Raw genomic sequence first — 15,606 nt, 5'->3', positions numbered from 1 at the left:
TCAGGGCAGCAGGGCTGCTCCGGCCTGGTGTCATGGATATTTCTGGTAGCGACCAGAGTACCCCAGGAGTTCCCAGAGGAGATGGGCACGTGGCAACATGGGTAATGGCCACCAACTGCCCATCCTGGGAAGAGGTAGGGAACAGATGAGAGGGGGAGTGTTGACCTCGAACTGTAGAAGTTGATGACACCGTGCCCTGACATACAGCCTGACGAGTATGGGGGGGCAGGGCGGGCGGGGCATGGCAGACAGTGGGTCCCACTTTTCTCTCACTCCCCCAGCCCGCCTATGTGCTGCAGATCTTCCCACCCTGTGAGTTCTCCGAGAGTCACCTCTCCCGCCTGGCCCCTGACCTCCTTGCCAGCATCTCCAACATCTCTCCCCACCTCATGATCGTCATTGCCTCTGTGTGAGGCTCTGCTGCAGTGATGAACAGGACAGAACCGTGGACAGCCCAGCCAGGCAGAGGGCAAGCTGCCGAGGGGCCGACTGCCAGGCGCCACCAGCTGCCCTCGCTCGCTCGCTCTCCCGCCCACCCAGCTCTTGGATAGACCTCCTCTGGGGGTGGTGCTGCTTGTATGTTTACATGAAATCCTTGCCCAGGACAGACCACCGACCCATGGACTCACAGAAACCCTAGGGGCTGGCTTTCCTCCTTTGGAGAAAAGGAACAGGGCAGCGGGAGTCTGTTTTTGTTGAACAGAACGGCCTTTGCACTAAATTAGTGACTTGCACAGTGAACACAGGCTGTGAGGATCTGGACATGTGTACGTGAGCACACCACAGACTCATGCAGGACTTGGGACTTGTGCTGAAGCCTTGGTGTCAAGGAACATTTCATTGGGTATTGCCCCATCTCCTCCTTCCTTCCTCTGCTCATCGGACATGTCATCTTTCTTAATTCTCCTGCCGCCACCGCCGGCACCACCTTCGACTCATCGGATGTACAGTTTACAGCTGAGTAAAAGCCAACAGAAGGATTTTCTTCCTTGGTCGGATGTGCAGAACTTGGGATGTGTATATATAAATATATAATATATATAAATATATATATAATACTGACTTAAATCAAATTTCCCTGACATACATTTTTTTTAATCTGTGCCAAAAATGTGTTTTCAAAGAAAATCTTATTTTCATACTCAGACTTTGTACCGTCACTCATTTGTATAAGTGCGCTTCGTTACAGCACGGGCCTGCCCCCGCAACATGGAGTGTCACACAGCACCGGACAAGAAGACCTGGCCAACTCCTCCTTCCTGTGACTCGGACCTCTCCCTGACTTCCTAACACTTATTAATTTATGAAACTGTTTTTCTCAGCGCAGTTTTGTTGTGTGTCCATTGGATTACAAACTTTATTAAAAAATACAAAACACCTCAAGTGTGAATGTGGTTGTCGCTCAAGTGGGAACCACGGGGTTCTTGGCTTGCTGGAACAGGAGCTCCTACCCCAAGTCTGTGAACAAGGACCTTTTTTGCTCCCTGATCCTCCCCAGAGCTTTTCAGCTTGTGCTTGAGGTCTGAATCAGAAATGCTGGGCCTCCGTCCTGTTTCCTAGGCCACTGGGAAGGCACTTCAGATTTTGATAAATAATGAAATCCCTCCTTTCCCTACCCGCTTGCAAGCTCCTGCCCCAGCAGGCTCATGCCCGACGTCTTCCCTTCTCCCCTCCCTGAGGTACTGTTGTTCACTGTAGGAGAGCAAGGAGCCTGATCGTCCTGGGGCTGTTAATTCTGTTAATTCCCATGCCCGCTTCAAGACAAGAAAAGCTGTGGCAGGAGAAACTGGACGACAGATCTGGGGGTTACAGAGCAGGCCGTCCAGTTCAGTGGGACTCCTCCATGGGAAAGAGCACAGCTCTGCCTGCTGGGATCCCATCATCAAAGCTTCTAGCTGCTCCCTTCCCTTCTTCCCTTGCCAGCCTAGTGGTAGTGTGCCGCAAGTTAGTGTTGCCACAGGCTGGCATCCCTGTGGCCTGGGTAAAGCAGGACTAGGCCCTCGTTTACTGAGAAGCCAGCCCGTGTTCTGTACACTGCTCTTGCATTACTGCTCTGGCTAAAGGCACTAGGCTGCCTGGGTCTCCTGGTACAGGCCTGGCGAGTGCGGCTGCATCTCAGCCACAGGGTGCTGCCCACACCCTAAATAACTTACACAGTATGGAGCTCTACTTTCCATGATGGACATCGGGATGTCCCAGGAGTCCTCGTCCCTGAGTTAGTGTTAACCATTCTGCAGTATCAGCTAGGTAGGTGACAGTTCCCCACCCACTCACTGGGGACACAGGGACCATAGGCAACATTAGAAAATAATCAAATTTATTCTCTCTAGGGATTGGGGCAGGAGCACCTTGAGTCCCAGGGTGCCATCCATCCTTAAATAAACAGTCAGAGGGCCACCTGCTCACTCTGCAGGCGGTGGACCATCAGGAGCTGTGGGTGGGGTTTCTGCCAGCGTGGGCTGGCCCTCAGCCCCGTCCCTAGGACGGAAGACCAGCTCTCCGGCCTGCAGCATCTGCCCGGCTGGCCACGTGCTGCCCGGCCCATACTGCTGGTAGAAGTCCGCATCCGTCTGGAACATGACCAGTGCCTGGGCTGTGTGGATCCGAACATGCTGGGCCAGGCTGTTGGCATCCAGGAACTTGTCCCCGCAGGAATCACAAGCGTAGAGGATGTGGGTGTTGGGGTCTGTGGAGGTGTGGGCTGTGGTCAGGATGGGAAGGACCTTGGGTCCGCCGGCATCCATACCCCAGACGGCCCCTCTCACCTTCTTCCTGCACCTGCTTGACAGCCTTGCTGATCTCGGCTTTCAGTACTTCGGTCTCATCAGCTGTCACTGCAGCCCCCACTGGTACCACTGTGGGCAGAGGCAGCAGGGCCTGAGGCAGAGGCCACAGGGACCCTACCCCATTGCTGCCACCAAGGCAGGCCGCCTGTGGCTACCCTCTGCTGCCTCCAGTCCACACCTGTGAGCTGAGTGACCGCTGTTGCTGCCAGTGCCTCAGTGGCCAGTGTGACCATGTCGTCCACAGTGACCACGCTGACCTCACCACCCTCTTCTGGCTCCAGGATCTTGATGCCCGCCTTGCCCTGATGCACGGTCTTTACGTGAGAACGCAGGTTGTCTACCCGGTTGAAACCACGACCACACTTGTCACACAGGTAAGGCTTCTCTCCTGGTGGTGAGGCAAGTTACCACCCTGCCACCTCCAGGCCTCCCAGTACCCAGCAGCCCCATCTTTTCTAGCAAGTTCCCTGGCAACCGCCAGTGCTGACAGGTGCCTCAAGAGCACCCTCCTCCTCCTCGAAAGCTCCAAGGCAGGTGGAGTCCATCCACATTGACCTGAACTTCAAGGCTACCTGTAAACAAGTGTGGCACAGGGTTCCCGACCTCTACCCCCCTACCCTTCTCCTGAAAAACGGGCTGGGAAGGGATGGACACAGGCAGGCGGCACATGCTCACCAGTATGGATGATTATGTGCTTGGACAGGTCCCCCACATTCACAAAGGCCTTGCTACACACGCTGCACTTGTGTGGTCGGATGTTGTCATGGTGGCGAATGTGATTGGCCAACTGGCTGGACTGGACGAATCTATAGGGCCACAGATAACGAGGCTCATGTTGACCCACAGGAGCTATGGTGTGTGTGGGGGTGGAGCTTAGGGGGTACCCACCACTCTGGGACACAGCCTGGGACTTGGCCTCATGCTCCCTGGAGTGGGGGCAGGCCACTACCTCTTGCCACAGCGCTCACAGACGTAGGGCTTCTCCCCCGTGTGTTGGCGCACATGGGCGATGAGGGAGCTGGCTTGAGTGAAGGCTTTGCCACACATCACACACTGGCACGGCTTCTCACCTGGGGCAGAGGCACAAGGCACTAGCACCCACTCGGCGCCCTGCGGCCCCTCCACAGCCCACACAGGGCCTCCTCACCCACCCGTGTGGATCCGTACGTGCCGCTGCAGCGCGCCCGGGTCAGCAAACTGCCGCTGGCAGTGGGTGCACACGTAGGGCTTCTCCCCGCTGTGTATCCGCAGGTGCCGCTTGAGGTTCCCTTTGGAAACCAAGGGCAGGACTGGTGTGCTGCCCTGTGAGGGCCGAGGGGTGGGGGGGGAGCCAGGGTGCTCTGGGCCTACCTGAGGTGGTGAATTGCTTCCCGCACTCGCGGCACTTGAGAGGGCCGTCGGCAATGTGGATCTTCAAGTGAGCCTTCAGGTTCCCCACCTGCACCCAGACAGGGGCTCAGAGGGGCCCCTAGGGACCTGGCTTCTCCCCGAGCCCTTTAGCCAGGGAATAACAGACGGACTTGCTGGTCTCTCAAAGGGGCAGAGCCCGGTCCCTGGTCGAGGCTCAGGGTCCCAGCAGTGGAAGGACAACGCAGCACAGCCTGTTCTAAGCTTGCCCTTCAGGGTGCCATCCTAGGAGAGTCCCTACCATCCACAGACCTAGTGGCTGTCCTGTGCCAACCCTGGGGAGCCACCAGCAGGACCCACCGTGCTGGCTCAGGGAGGGGTGCACACCTGGTTGAACTTCTTGTCACAGTGCGGGCACTTGTGCTCCTTGTTGGTGTCGTGAGTCTCCAGGTGGCGCATCTTGGAGGTGGGGTCCGAGAAGGAGCGGCCACAGTAGTCGCACTGGTAGGGCTTCTGGCCACTGTGCACCAGCTGGTGGCGCTTGAGGTTGCCGGAAGTGGTGAAGAGCTTGCCACAGTCCCCGCAGCGGTAGCGCGCCTCCCCCGAGTGCCTCTTCTTGTGCAGGTTCAGCAGGCTGATGAGCCTGTAGCTCTTGCCACACTCCTCACACCCGTACGGTTTCAACGGGCTGTGGAGCAGAAGGTGCTAGGTGACAGGAAGGGGTCCTGCAGGGTCCAGGGAGGCCCCCAGTCTGGGGGAGCCAAGGTGGGTACCTGTGTGTCTTCTCGTGGGCCTTGCACGCTGCGGGGTCTGAGAAGGCCTTGCTGCACTCCCGGCATGAGAACGGTTTCTCACCCGTGTGGATGCGGATGTGGCGTTTGAAGTTTCCCGTGTGCGTGAACTCCTTCCCGCAGTCCTGCAGACGCAGCAGGAAGGGGTGCGTGAGGGGCTGTAGAGACCCCGGAGGCACAGGGCTGGCACCGCCCACGGCCCCGCACCTCGCACTTGTGGATGATGGAGCCATAAGCCTTGGACTCAGTGCGATCCCCATAGGTGCCTGAGCGCAGGTTCCGGCCCTCCATGCCAAGCTCCTGCCCAGAGTCTGTGCCCGCAGACTCTTCATTCTCCTCAGGGGTCTCCCCGTTCTCCAGATGCATCCCCTCTTCCTTGACGGTGGCAGGCCCTGTGTCCTCTTCCTCTTGTTCCTCTTCTCCTTTGCTGGCTGGTTCCACTTCCATTTCTGCACGGAAGAGAGCAGGTACTGAGGGACTGGACTGGGCTCAGAGTCCCTTCTGGGTCTGGTCCAACTCTCCCCACTTCACAAATGCCTTTCTTTAGGTGACAGGCGCAAGGCCTCAGGCAGATGTGTAGCACTTCAGTCAACAAGTACTTGTGATGGGGGCTGTGGGAAGCACGGCCCACTTGGGTAATGCCCAGGGCCGAGCAGAAGCTCCAGGGCGATGTCAGGATGCGTCCAGGCTAATGGAAACATGGAGGGGATGTACAACTAAGACGGCTTACGACTCAAGAAAGAAAAAAGTTCAAGCGGATAGTGTCCCAACAGGACAGGCTAGAGAGGGAAGAGGTGACCCAAGAGGGCGGTGGGGTGCGTGTGGCAGGGCCGGCCCTGGCTGGGGAAGGGGGCACCTTGCTCTGAGCTCTCTGACAAGGCCTCAGCTTCGGCAGCTGCCATGCCACTCGTGGGGTCCGGCTTGAGCTCCACGGGTGGAGGCTCCCGGGGGGCATCAGCCTTCTCCGTCTGCTCTGCACCTGAGGAGGGATGGGAGGCTGGATTGGGACTCTGTCTGGGGTCAAATAGGTCTCTTCCATGGCTGGAGCAGACCTGCAGAACAAACTACCCGAGCTAGACACGAGCCAGAAAAGTACAGGAGCACACGCCACGACCTCCCAGCCACAAGGCCTCTCCTACTCTGGGGCCCAGGCTGCTGGCAGGTGATGGGCAGCACCAACTTCCTACTGGCCATTACCTTCTTCCAGGTAGCCAGCCCAGGAGCACCAAATCACAACTCACCACTGGCTGTACTTTCTGCCTGGCCACCCCGCTCCTCTTTGAGCTCTCTGCCTGGGCCTGGCTGTGGACTGCTTCTTGCTTGGTCCAGCCTGCTCAGCATGGTGGCGGCAGCCTTCTCCTCTTTGGCTCTCTTGTCTCCTCCTGGAGACAGGACAGGACAGACTTGTCATTTTCCACCAGGTGTCCACTGCCAGAGGGGTGAGGCGAGCCCCCTGGGGACTTGCAGGTGCTTCACTGGTTTGTTCTTCACGACCACTGAAGCTGTGACAGCACAACCAAGTCCCCAGTAGACATGGGCAGTGGACACTGGTATGTGTCAGTGCTCACAGGAGGGGACAGGATCCTCTGACTTCACACAGCAAAGAACCCTGCCCATAATGGGAGTCTGGGGGCTTCTGAGGACACCCTGAGAGCCAGGGAGCTGGGGGGGGGGCAGCTACTGGAGGGCAGGCAGCAGCTCTGCTCCCTGGCACCTAGTGGGCCAGGTGTGGAAAGGGCAGGTGTGGGGAGTGCCTGGCCAACCCTTACCAGCACCCTGCAGTGACAGCAAGGGAGATGAAGAATCTGACACCCAGGGAGGTGACCCAGATCAGAGACAGGGCCTCCAAAAGAAGCCAAGTTCCTTGACCACTTTTTAGGACAGGCTCCAGTGACCTTACCTTCCACAGCTGAGGCTTCCGTATTTTCCCCGGTGCTACTGGTCGGCTCAGCAAGTGACTTGAGTGTATGGCAGGCTGTGATAATGTCATGCATCTGGAGGAAGCTGGCCACAGCCAGCACATCATCCACGTTCTCAGGGCTAAGGTTCAGCTTAGCAGTGTACATGAACTCCAGCACCTGCCCCAGGCCTGTCAAGGACAGAACACCATCACAGACCAACTTCAGGGCCTACCAATGTTTCTCCACCCAACAGTGGAATCAAATTTTGGAAAGTTGAGTGGTAAGCCTCCACTTCCTGTCTGCTGGGCTAGAGACACCTGAGGACAGGCCACCCCATTCCTCCTGACAGCGTGGTCTTCAAGACCCCGTCACCTGCTCTACCTAACCTCCAGCCACCTGACACTTGTGTGTCTGTTTTCACATCTATAAAAGAAGAGACTACTTTGTCCTGACCATCTCAAAAACAGGTCAGAGGGCTCTGGGTAGGAGTACAGACCTAAGACTGGTCTATCCTTCCTCAATCCCAGGCCCAGCTAGCCCCTCAGGGTTCTTTTTTTTTTTTTTTTTTTTTCCCTGAGACAGGGTTTCTCTGTGTAGTAGTTTTGGTGCCTGTCTTGGATCTTGCTCTGTAGACCAGGCTGGCCTTGAACTCAGAGAGATCTGCCTAGCTCTGCCTCCCGAGTCTGGGATTAAAGGTGTGCACCACCACCACCACCACCACCACCACCACCACCACCACCACCACCACCACCACCACCACCACCACCGCCCAGCCACCTCTCATCATTCTTGACACAGCCTGGCTGTCGGCCCCAGGACTGATCTGGTCCACGGGAAGGGGATGAGGAGGGTCTAGGGCCAGCCTTACTGTATCCCTGCTAACAAGGCTGGCCCTACTGTCTCTGCCCTCATCACACTGTGAACCTGTGTCCCTGGTCACTCCATGCCTAGTCAGAAGAGATGGGATAAACTTGGTACCCATAGGGTCAGAGCTCAAACTCAGGTGGGACATGGCCTGCTGGCACTGCCCTAAAAGGGCCCTGCATGATATGAGGCTCCGGCCCCAACAAGGTACCTGCTGCATTACTGATGTCCAGATGTACCACGTCCTTCTGGTCCACAAAGAGCATCTTGAAGTATTCACTGCAAGCTGCCAGCACCGCCTTGTGAGCCTTGAAGTCAACACCATCCACCACAAAGGTGCAGTCACAGAGAAGGCCCAGTTGCCGCTGCTGGTTCAGCTGCTCCAAGACACGCTGGCTGTGCTGGGGGAAATCCATGGCTGCAGAAAGCCAGAGCCTTCTGTCAGCACCGAGAAAGGACGCCAGCCCAACCTGCCGACAACTGGCAAGCCCCAGGTGAGACTCACGAGGAGCATTAAACAAGGGAGAGGCTTTCTACCACAGAAGGGCAGATGATTCCAGACACTTGCTGCAAGCCAAGGCGGCCCAGTGGCTCCCAAAGCTTACCCAACAGGGCAGGTTCCCCAAACTAAAGAGTACCAAGATAGCTTGCCCCCAAAGCAGAATACACAGGAAGCAATGAGCTAAGGAGTCAAAATGCTATCTCATAAAACAGCTTAACATGTTTTACAAAAAGAACACACACACACACACACACACACACACACACACACACATTATTAGAATAAACTACAAACGTCAGCTTTGGGGTTCTAAGTCCAGGTGGCTCTTCCATCATCAGCTACAGAACTCTCTCCCTCCAGCTCCCACAGGCAAGTTCCGTTCCTTGTCCACACAAGGCTGGGTTCTTTAGGGTGGGGATTTTACCCCGGCTCTCTCCTTCCCTGGCTTTCCTACCCCGCCCTTGCTTAGTCCCTCCCTCTCTCAGGCTCAAGGATCTACATACAGCAGCTAAGTCCGCTGCCTCCAGAAACCTCTGAGTGGTGGCTCTCCCGAGAGAGAGAAGTGCTCCAATCCTGATCCAAGAGCTGCCCGGGCGGCTTCTCTATTAAGGGCTTCACTTAATGCCTGGAAATCCCACAGCTGTCCCAAGGGAGCGTGTGTGGAAAAGGTCCTGGCCTGGTGCCCAATTATGAACCACACAGATGGAGCTGAGATGACATCCAAGTAGCCCCTGCCTGCCCAGCACCACTGCAAAACCTTCTCGAGATGGCAATCTTCTAGGGAAACAATGAACTTTTCTTTATAGAGAAAGAAGGTGTTTAGAAACATTTCAAAATTAAACCCGGCACCCACTGTGTGAGGCCACAGTACATACAGCCGGCTGCATTGCTGGATCCAAACCCCAGGAACAGCCAGCTGCTCCCGGACCAGACTGCCCTGGGCAGGAGAGCCACTTTGGGGAACTCTGCCCCAATGCAGCAGCACTGGCTGCTCCTGACCCTGGGCTGTCACTGGCTTACAGCCTAGGGCTGCAATGACCACGTGGTGTTGGGCATCTGAGGAGAGCCCAGAAGGCACGCCCCTTCATGCCAGCACAGACACATTTGCCACCCTGTGGTTTCTGGAAACTTCTGAGTATCTGCCTGCAATCTCAGCACATAGAAGCTGAGGCAGGAGGATGACAAGTTCCAAGCCAGCCAGAGTCACATGAGTCACTGTCTCAAAGAACAAGAAAATATCAGAGTATGTACTTGCTGAGCTAAGGTGAAGTATCTAATGGACGACGTGGCAGTGGTATCAGGCAAGGTGCAAGTTCAAGCTGGAGACTGAGCCCTGTTCCCCCAGGCCCAAGCAGGGGCACTGCTTCTGGGCCTGGCAGTGCCAACATCTACAACTAGAAGGCGCCTACAGCAAGAGTTAGGCGCAGGACACCCACAGTAACGCCACCGCAACCCGGGACACCTTGTAAAACACTTCCTCTAAGTCAGTGGTTCTCAGCCTTCCTAATGCTGCGACCCTTTAACACAGTTCCTCGTGTGCTGACCTGACCATACATTCTTTTCATTGTACTTCATAACGCTAATGAATCATAATGTGAAGATCTGTGTTTCCCAATGGCCTTAGGCAACCCCTGTGGAAGGGCTGTGACCCACAGGTTGAGAACTGCTGCTCTAAGTCCTCAAACCCCAGAAAGAGCCAACTCCCACTGGTGACCTGAAGGGATGAGAGGGAGAATGTTGCTGTTCAAGGCACAAGACACTGAGAGGAAGCCATGTCCAGGCCTGGGGCGAGCTGCCCTTTCTGAGGTGCCCAGGAGCTGAGAAGCACACACATGGAGGAGGCACAAAAGCAGGCGGTGTGACCGCCCACGCCACACTGAGCTGTCTTCTGAGGGGAAAGCTGTGGGCAGACAAGAGTCCTCGTCACCTTCTCCACAGCCAGCGAACCACCCCTAGTGCAGAAAGGGAGCCCACATTCTGTATGTGCTTGCTAGGTTAGGATGACCAATGTCCACCTGGGGGATCCCTGGTGTCCTTCCTTCGTCTGGGATGGTCATCCATTCCTGGTCCATCATTTACCCCTTCATCACTGTCTCACTGTGTCCTATATCCCTCGCTTTACAGCAAGCCACTCCAACTCAGTGAGCGGAGCCCTCAGAGGCATCTACTTCTTAGAGCTTTGTGAGCTGTCTGTCTGTCTGTCTGTGGTTGTCTCCTCCCCAGAGTGTTGTGTCAGGCCTCTGCTGTGGGATGTCTTTCTGCATGCTGTGAATATATGTTGGTCCCATTGCTTGGCCTATGGCAAGGCAGCTTAATGGCAGGCGGGAAATCCAAGCAGAGAGACGGGAAAGAGAAAGGCGATAAGAGAGACATGAGCCCACCGCCCCAAAGAGCAACAAGATGTCAGACCGGTAATACCACAGGCCACGTGGCATAACAGATTAATAGGAATGGGTTGAGTTAAGTTATAAGAGCTAGCCAGCAAGAAGCCTGAGCCATAGACCAAACAGTTGGTAATTAATATTAAGCCTCTGAGTAACGATTTTATAAGCAGCTACAGGACCGCAGGTGGGAAGGATTCATCCAGGCGGGCCCAGAGAAACTTCCGACTACAGTCACTCCATGTGACTCCATCAGTGAGCAACTGGAGTTTTTGCTGTTGTTTTTTGAGACAGGGTTTCTGTCTGTAACTGCCCTGGCTGTCTTGGAACTCACTCTGTAGACCAGGCTGGCCTCAAACTCAAGAGACTCACCTGTCTCTGCCTCTTGAGTGCTGGGATTAAAGGTGTGCCCCACCACCTGGCTGGTTTTTGTAAATATTTTTTTTTTTTTTTTTTTTTGGAAAAGGGTCTCACTGTGTAGCCCCAATTGGCTTAGAACTCAGAGATCGCCTGCCTTTGCCTCTCAAGGCTAGATCAAAGGTGTACCCATCACGCCCAGCCACCACGCCTAGCCAGTTCAAAGTTTCTAATAAAACAAACAAAAAGCAAAGCATTAAGAGCCTAGGGCAAAGGCTTGTCACTCTGCATGTATCCTAAGGCCCGGGGAGTGGCAGGACGGTGGGCCTCGGTGGTGGTGATGGCCTGACTATACAGACAGACATAAAGGCATATATAGATGGGACCAGGAGGACTGGTGCAGCTCCTCCAGCAGTGAAGCAACACACTTAGAGTTGTTTCAGCCTCAGTGTCACAGAGCCGTACACCACACCCTGGCCACCTGCAAACCAAGCACACAGCCACCTGGCACCACCTTCCTTTTTGCTGCCTCAGAGGGCAAGGACTAGGGAGGAACTCCCCAGACTTGAGTCCTGGGTCTGCCACTGGCTGCCAGGGGGCCAGAGCGTCTCCAGCGGGGCAGGGGCTCACACACCCGTTACAGGGTTAGTCACAGTAACGCAGCTAGGCCAGAGGCACACGCCTTCAGCACCCAGCAGCTGTCTGTGAACAGGAAGCAGACAGACATAGTCTAAGTTACTCTTTCAGGCTCAAAACCCTCATCACATGGTCTCTACATCCTTTTTCCTGGGCCCTCTGGATGTGACTAGACCCACCAATCATAACCCATCATCCCTTTCTAAATGTAATCTGGAAAGTTCCTGTAACACATGGGGGAAGGGCACGGCACACAACAAAGAGGGCATGTAAGGAGCCAGCCACTGGGGTGAACTGTCTCTGCTGAGAGGGCTTACACCAAGTACTGCACTGGCAAACCCTGAGGGGCTCGTGTAGGAAGCACCAGGATGCCTCAACTGCACAGCTCTCTCCCAAAGGCAAACAGGCTCCTGTCACACCATCCAAGTTACTGGCAGGCACTGACTAGCATGAGGGGTGGGGCCACATCTTAGGCCAGAAAACAAATGCTCCCTTAAGCAGACACACTGAGCTTGGCTGGCTCCCAGAATGGACCGGCCTGCTCCGGCTTCCACACAAAGAGGTCACCACCGAGTCACCTTTCCTGATCATCCAGAAATACAAGTGGCTCAAAGACACACAGACAGACACAGACACTCTGGGAGGTTGAAAGCTATGCACCCAGCCCCACTCCCGAGCTGTCCCTTCAGATACAAGCTGGCAGAGAAAAGAGACAATCATCAGCACACCGGTCCTGCTAGCACAGTGCTCCTAGCCCGGCAAGTGCTGGCCTTGTATCGAGACTATGTTCCTTCCATTTCTGAGCCATTTCTCTTGATATATAAAGACGTGTGCGTGCACACACATAATCTATCTAGAAAGATAATCTCTCAGTGGATGAGAGGACGATGCTAGGGATCAAATCCTTGCACAAACCTGGTAACCAACTGCTGTGTTTCTGAGCTGTGTTCCCAGCTCTCCCTCTTCTAAACCTCCAGATCTTTATAGAAACATCCAGATCTGCTTGGAACCACTCCAGACTTGGACACTTCATCCTCTGCTGACAGAGCTACCCTGACTGAGGCCATGTCTACCAGTCCTGAATCCATACTGTTTTCTGTAGTGTGTATTATAAAAAGCCAGTTCCTGGTTTGTTTTTGTTTTTCCGGGACAGGGTTTCTCTATGTAGCCCTGACCGTTCTGGAACTCACTCTGTATGTAGACCAGGTTGACCTTGAACTCAGAGATCCACCTGCTTGTGTCTCACAAGTGCTGGGATTAAAGACATGTGACACTACCGCCTGGCTTGATTGATTGACTGATTGGCCTTTCCTTTTTTCTTGAGCCAGCAACAGCCTGGCCTCAGACTCACTGTGTAGCACAGGCTGCCCTTGACTATCCTTCTCCCCACCTCCCAAGTGCTGGCATGCAGGGATGCAGCCCCAGGGCAGGCTTGCTATTTTGCCTTCTCACTTGTCCTCTGATACCCATCATGCCAGGGTACAACACATGCCTGGACCACATGCTGACACCTTTTGTTCTGTTTTGGTTTTCGGACACAGTCCTATGTGTTCAGGCTGGCTTTGAACTTGTGATGTAGCCAAGGATGACCTTGAACTCCTGGTCTTCCCACCTCCCAGGCAGAGAAGCCAGCATCTGATATTGTATGGCCCAGCCTCTAGAACTATGAGAAACACACCTGGTTGGAACTTGCCCCGCCTGTTATAGCAATAACACAGAGCACACTAAGAAAGACACCTGGTGACTCCACAGCTCATAAATCTGACTAGGCACAGCCCCTCTGTACTCACGGGAGGTAAAGTGCTACAGCTTTGGGCCTCGTGAGGAAGAACGCTAACAAACCACTGACAGATAGATAGCACAGGTAACACAGGTATCAGGTGCTGAGGAGAGGTAGGTAGAACTATGAGAGCCGAGAAAGGGAATGAGGAGGACCTCTCTGAGGAGTCAGAATTTAAGCAAAGACCCAAAAGAAGTGCAAGAGAGAGCTGTGCCTGGTAACCCAGGAGCCATTAACCTGGGGGCCAAGAGCAAGTGCCTTCCTTTGAAAGAGACCTGTGTGAAAGGTGGCTGGGCAGCGGGAGAGGCTGAGTCACCCAGGGTCTCAGGGGAAGCTGGACTTTAGAATCAAAGTGCTCTCTGTCCCTCTCTCTCCCACCCTCCCTCTCCTCTCCTCTCTCTCCGTTCCCCAGGTCCCATGAATCTTGTCTGGGCTCAAATCTGTTATGTACCTGTGGATGAACCTGCTGCCTCCACCCTGCAAATGCTGGTGTGCCACACACAAGGGTTATGTGGCGATGGAACGACCCCAGGGCTTCACACATGGTGGGCAAGCACGTTAGCCATTAAGCTACACACACTTTTTAAAAAGCTGTGTGAGAATTGGAAACAGTACTCTGGGAGGCCCACTTAGCCGTTAAGAGACTGAAAGGAAGCCTAGAGTGAGCAAGAAGGCCAGGCAGCCTCTGCAGAGGGCCACAGGGCCTTGGGAAGGACCACAGACTGGTGGGGGGAGGCTCACAAGCTGGCAACAGTACTCTGATTAAGTGCATGTGCTGGCTGGGCATGGTGGCACACCCCACCTTTAATCCCAGCACTGGGGAGGCAGAGGCAGGCTGAGCTCTAAATTTGAGGCCAGTCTAGTCTGCAAAGTAAGTTCCAGGACAGCCAGAGCTATAAAGAGAAACCCTGTCTTGAAAAAATAAATAAGTAAAAAGAGAAAGCGCGCATCCATTGGAGCAGACATAATTAGCTGTTGAAGTAGATGTGGGCTGTGAGGGGAAGCAGAGGATGATATGAAAGTTCTGTCAGAAGCTGGCATGGTGGTACCATTCCCTGAGAAGAGGAAAAACGAGTCCACGTAAAATCAAAGACTCTGTTCCCACCAACTAGAGACAAGACGGCAGTAATAGAGAGAGAAGATACTGGGTACAAAAAGAAAGGGTCAGCGTGATGGTTCAGTGGCTAAGGGCCACTTGCTGCCAAGCCTGATGACCTGAGTTCTATCCCTGCAACCCACAAGGTAGGAGAGCACCAACTCATGCTGGTTACCCTCTGACCTCCACATGCACATCATGGCACATGCACACATAAACACAAAATAAATACATAAATGTAATTGTTTTTAAAGAGAGAAAGAGTGAGAGAGGATTGGGATTGGGAGGAGGTGAACCTGCAGGGACAGGCTAGGCTGTGACAGCCACACCAGGGGCAGCTCAGCCTCCACAGCCTGGAGAGCAGCCAGCAGAGAGGAGAAGCTGGCAAACTGCTGGGTGGAGACAGACGCCTCAGTCGGCAGGCAGCGTGCTTGCTGAGCATATACAACGCTCTGGTTCAATCCCCAGCAATGTACAAACCAAGTGTTGGCCCACCCCGAAATCCTCAGCTATACAGAGCTTGAGGCAAGCCCGGGTGACATGAGCTGCCTCATAAATAAATAAAGCTGACAAAATTAAGACGTTCTCAATTGGACTGTTGGAACCTGAAAAATGTTACTGTCCCCCTACAGCACCAGAAGGGTTTAGTCTTTGGGCCTCCCACAAAATACCACAGAACCGTAAAGGACTTCTCCCTTGAGGGGCTCAAGGCCCCAGTGACATTCAGCACAGTCCTGAGCACTGCGATGCTGAGTCACAATGCGGCTGACTCATGCTTCGGAAAGACACCCACATCCTGCAGGGCATGTGAAAAAAACGGTAAAGGGGCTCCTCTCAAAAGGGCACACGGGGACAGTTGTTACCTGCAACCTTTCTGTTTTCCCTCTTATAAATACACCCACTAAAAACTGAAACAGAGGGAGGGAGGGAGGAAGTCGAGTTGGGAGGGAGGATATTTACTCAGGGGCAGAGGCCTTCTCTTCCAGCATCAAACCTTTAAGGCCTCTCCAGCTGGCTGTGGTGTAATGAACCTGTGATCAGGAGGCAGAGGCCAGAGGATTGCTGCTAGTTCAAGGCCAGCCTGAGCTATCTTTTTTTTTTTTTTTTTTTTTGGTTTTTCGAGACAGGGTTTCTCTGTGTAGCTTTGCGCCTTTCCTGGAGCTCA

At 54.4% G+C, this 15,606-nt stretch overlaps 2 protein-coding genes across 6 annotated transcripts in view; one reads left to right on the top strand and one right to left on the bottom strand.

The window, feature by feature from the left end:
* Positions 1 to 561, top strand: part of Spen (spen family transcriptional repressor) — a 71,489-nt gene extending 70,928 nt beyond the window's left edge. For all 4 annotated transcript variants that reach the window (XM_042272253.2, XM_076565603.1, XM_076565605.1 and 1 more), the window contains one exon: positions 282 to 561. In XM_042272253.2, the coding sequence (XP_042128187.2) occupies positions 282 to 413 (132 nt within the window). In that variant the 3' untranslated portion in view covers positions 414 to 561. The remainder of the gene's footprint in view (positions 1 to 281) is intronic.
* A 1,739-nt stretch (positions 562 to 2,300) lies between these two features.
* Positions 2,301 to 15,606, bottom strand: part of Zbtb17 (zinc finger and BTB domain containing 17) — a 24,391-nt gene continuing 11,085 nt past the window's right edge. The window contains exons 3-16 of one of the 2 annotated variants that reach the window (XM_006975461.4): positions 7,901 to 8,107; positions 6,825 to 7,013; positions 6,166 to 6,306; positions 5,781 to 5,903; positions 5,132 to 5,373; positions 4,907 to 5,049; positions 4,521 to 4,821; positions 4,137 to 4,224; positions 3,938 to 4,054; positions 3,736 to 3,856; positions 3,462 to 3,592; positions 2,965 to 3,174; positions 2,766 to 2,855; positions 2,301 to 2,686 (exon numbers count right to left, since the gene is read on the bottom strand). In XM_006975461.4, coding sequence (XP_006975523.2) covers positions 2,403 to 2,686; positions 2,766 to 2,855; positions 2,965 to 3,174; positions 3,462 to 3,592; positions 3,736 to 3,856; positions 3,938 to 4,054; positions 4,137 to 4,224; positions 4,521 to 4,821; positions 4,907 to 5,049; positions 5,132 to 5,373; positions 5,781 to 5,903; positions 6,166 to 6,306; positions 6,825 to 7,013; positions 7,901 to 8,105 — 2,385 coding nt within the window. In that variant the 5' untranslated portion in view covers positions 8,106 to 8,107 and the 3' untranslated portion in view covers positions 2,301 to 2,402. The remainder of the gene's footprint in view (positions 2,687 to 2,765; positions 2,856 to 2,964; positions 3,175 to 3,461; positions 3,593 to 3,735; positions 3,857 to 3,937; positions 4,055 to 4,136; positions 4,225 to 4,520; positions 4,822 to 4,906; positions 5,050 to 5,131; positions 5,374 to 5,780; positions 5,904 to 6,165; positions 6,307 to 6,824; positions 7,014 to 7,900; positions 8,108 to 15,606) is intronic. The other variant, XM_015994352.3, reaches the window with a different exon arrangement.

Source organism: Peromyscus maniculatus, chromosome 2 (assembly GCF_049852395.1).
Source record: "Peromyscus maniculatus bairdii isolate BWxNUB_F1_BW_parent chromosome 2, HU_Pman_BW_mat_3.1, whole genome shotgun sequence".
Taxonomy (NCBI): domain Eukaryota; kingdom Metazoa; phylum Chordata; class Mammalia; order Rodentia; family Cricetidae; genus Peromyscus; species Peromyscus maniculatus.
The sequence above is the reverse complement of the archived record's forward strand: the minus strand, read 5'-3'. Positions and strand labels throughout refer to the sequence as shown.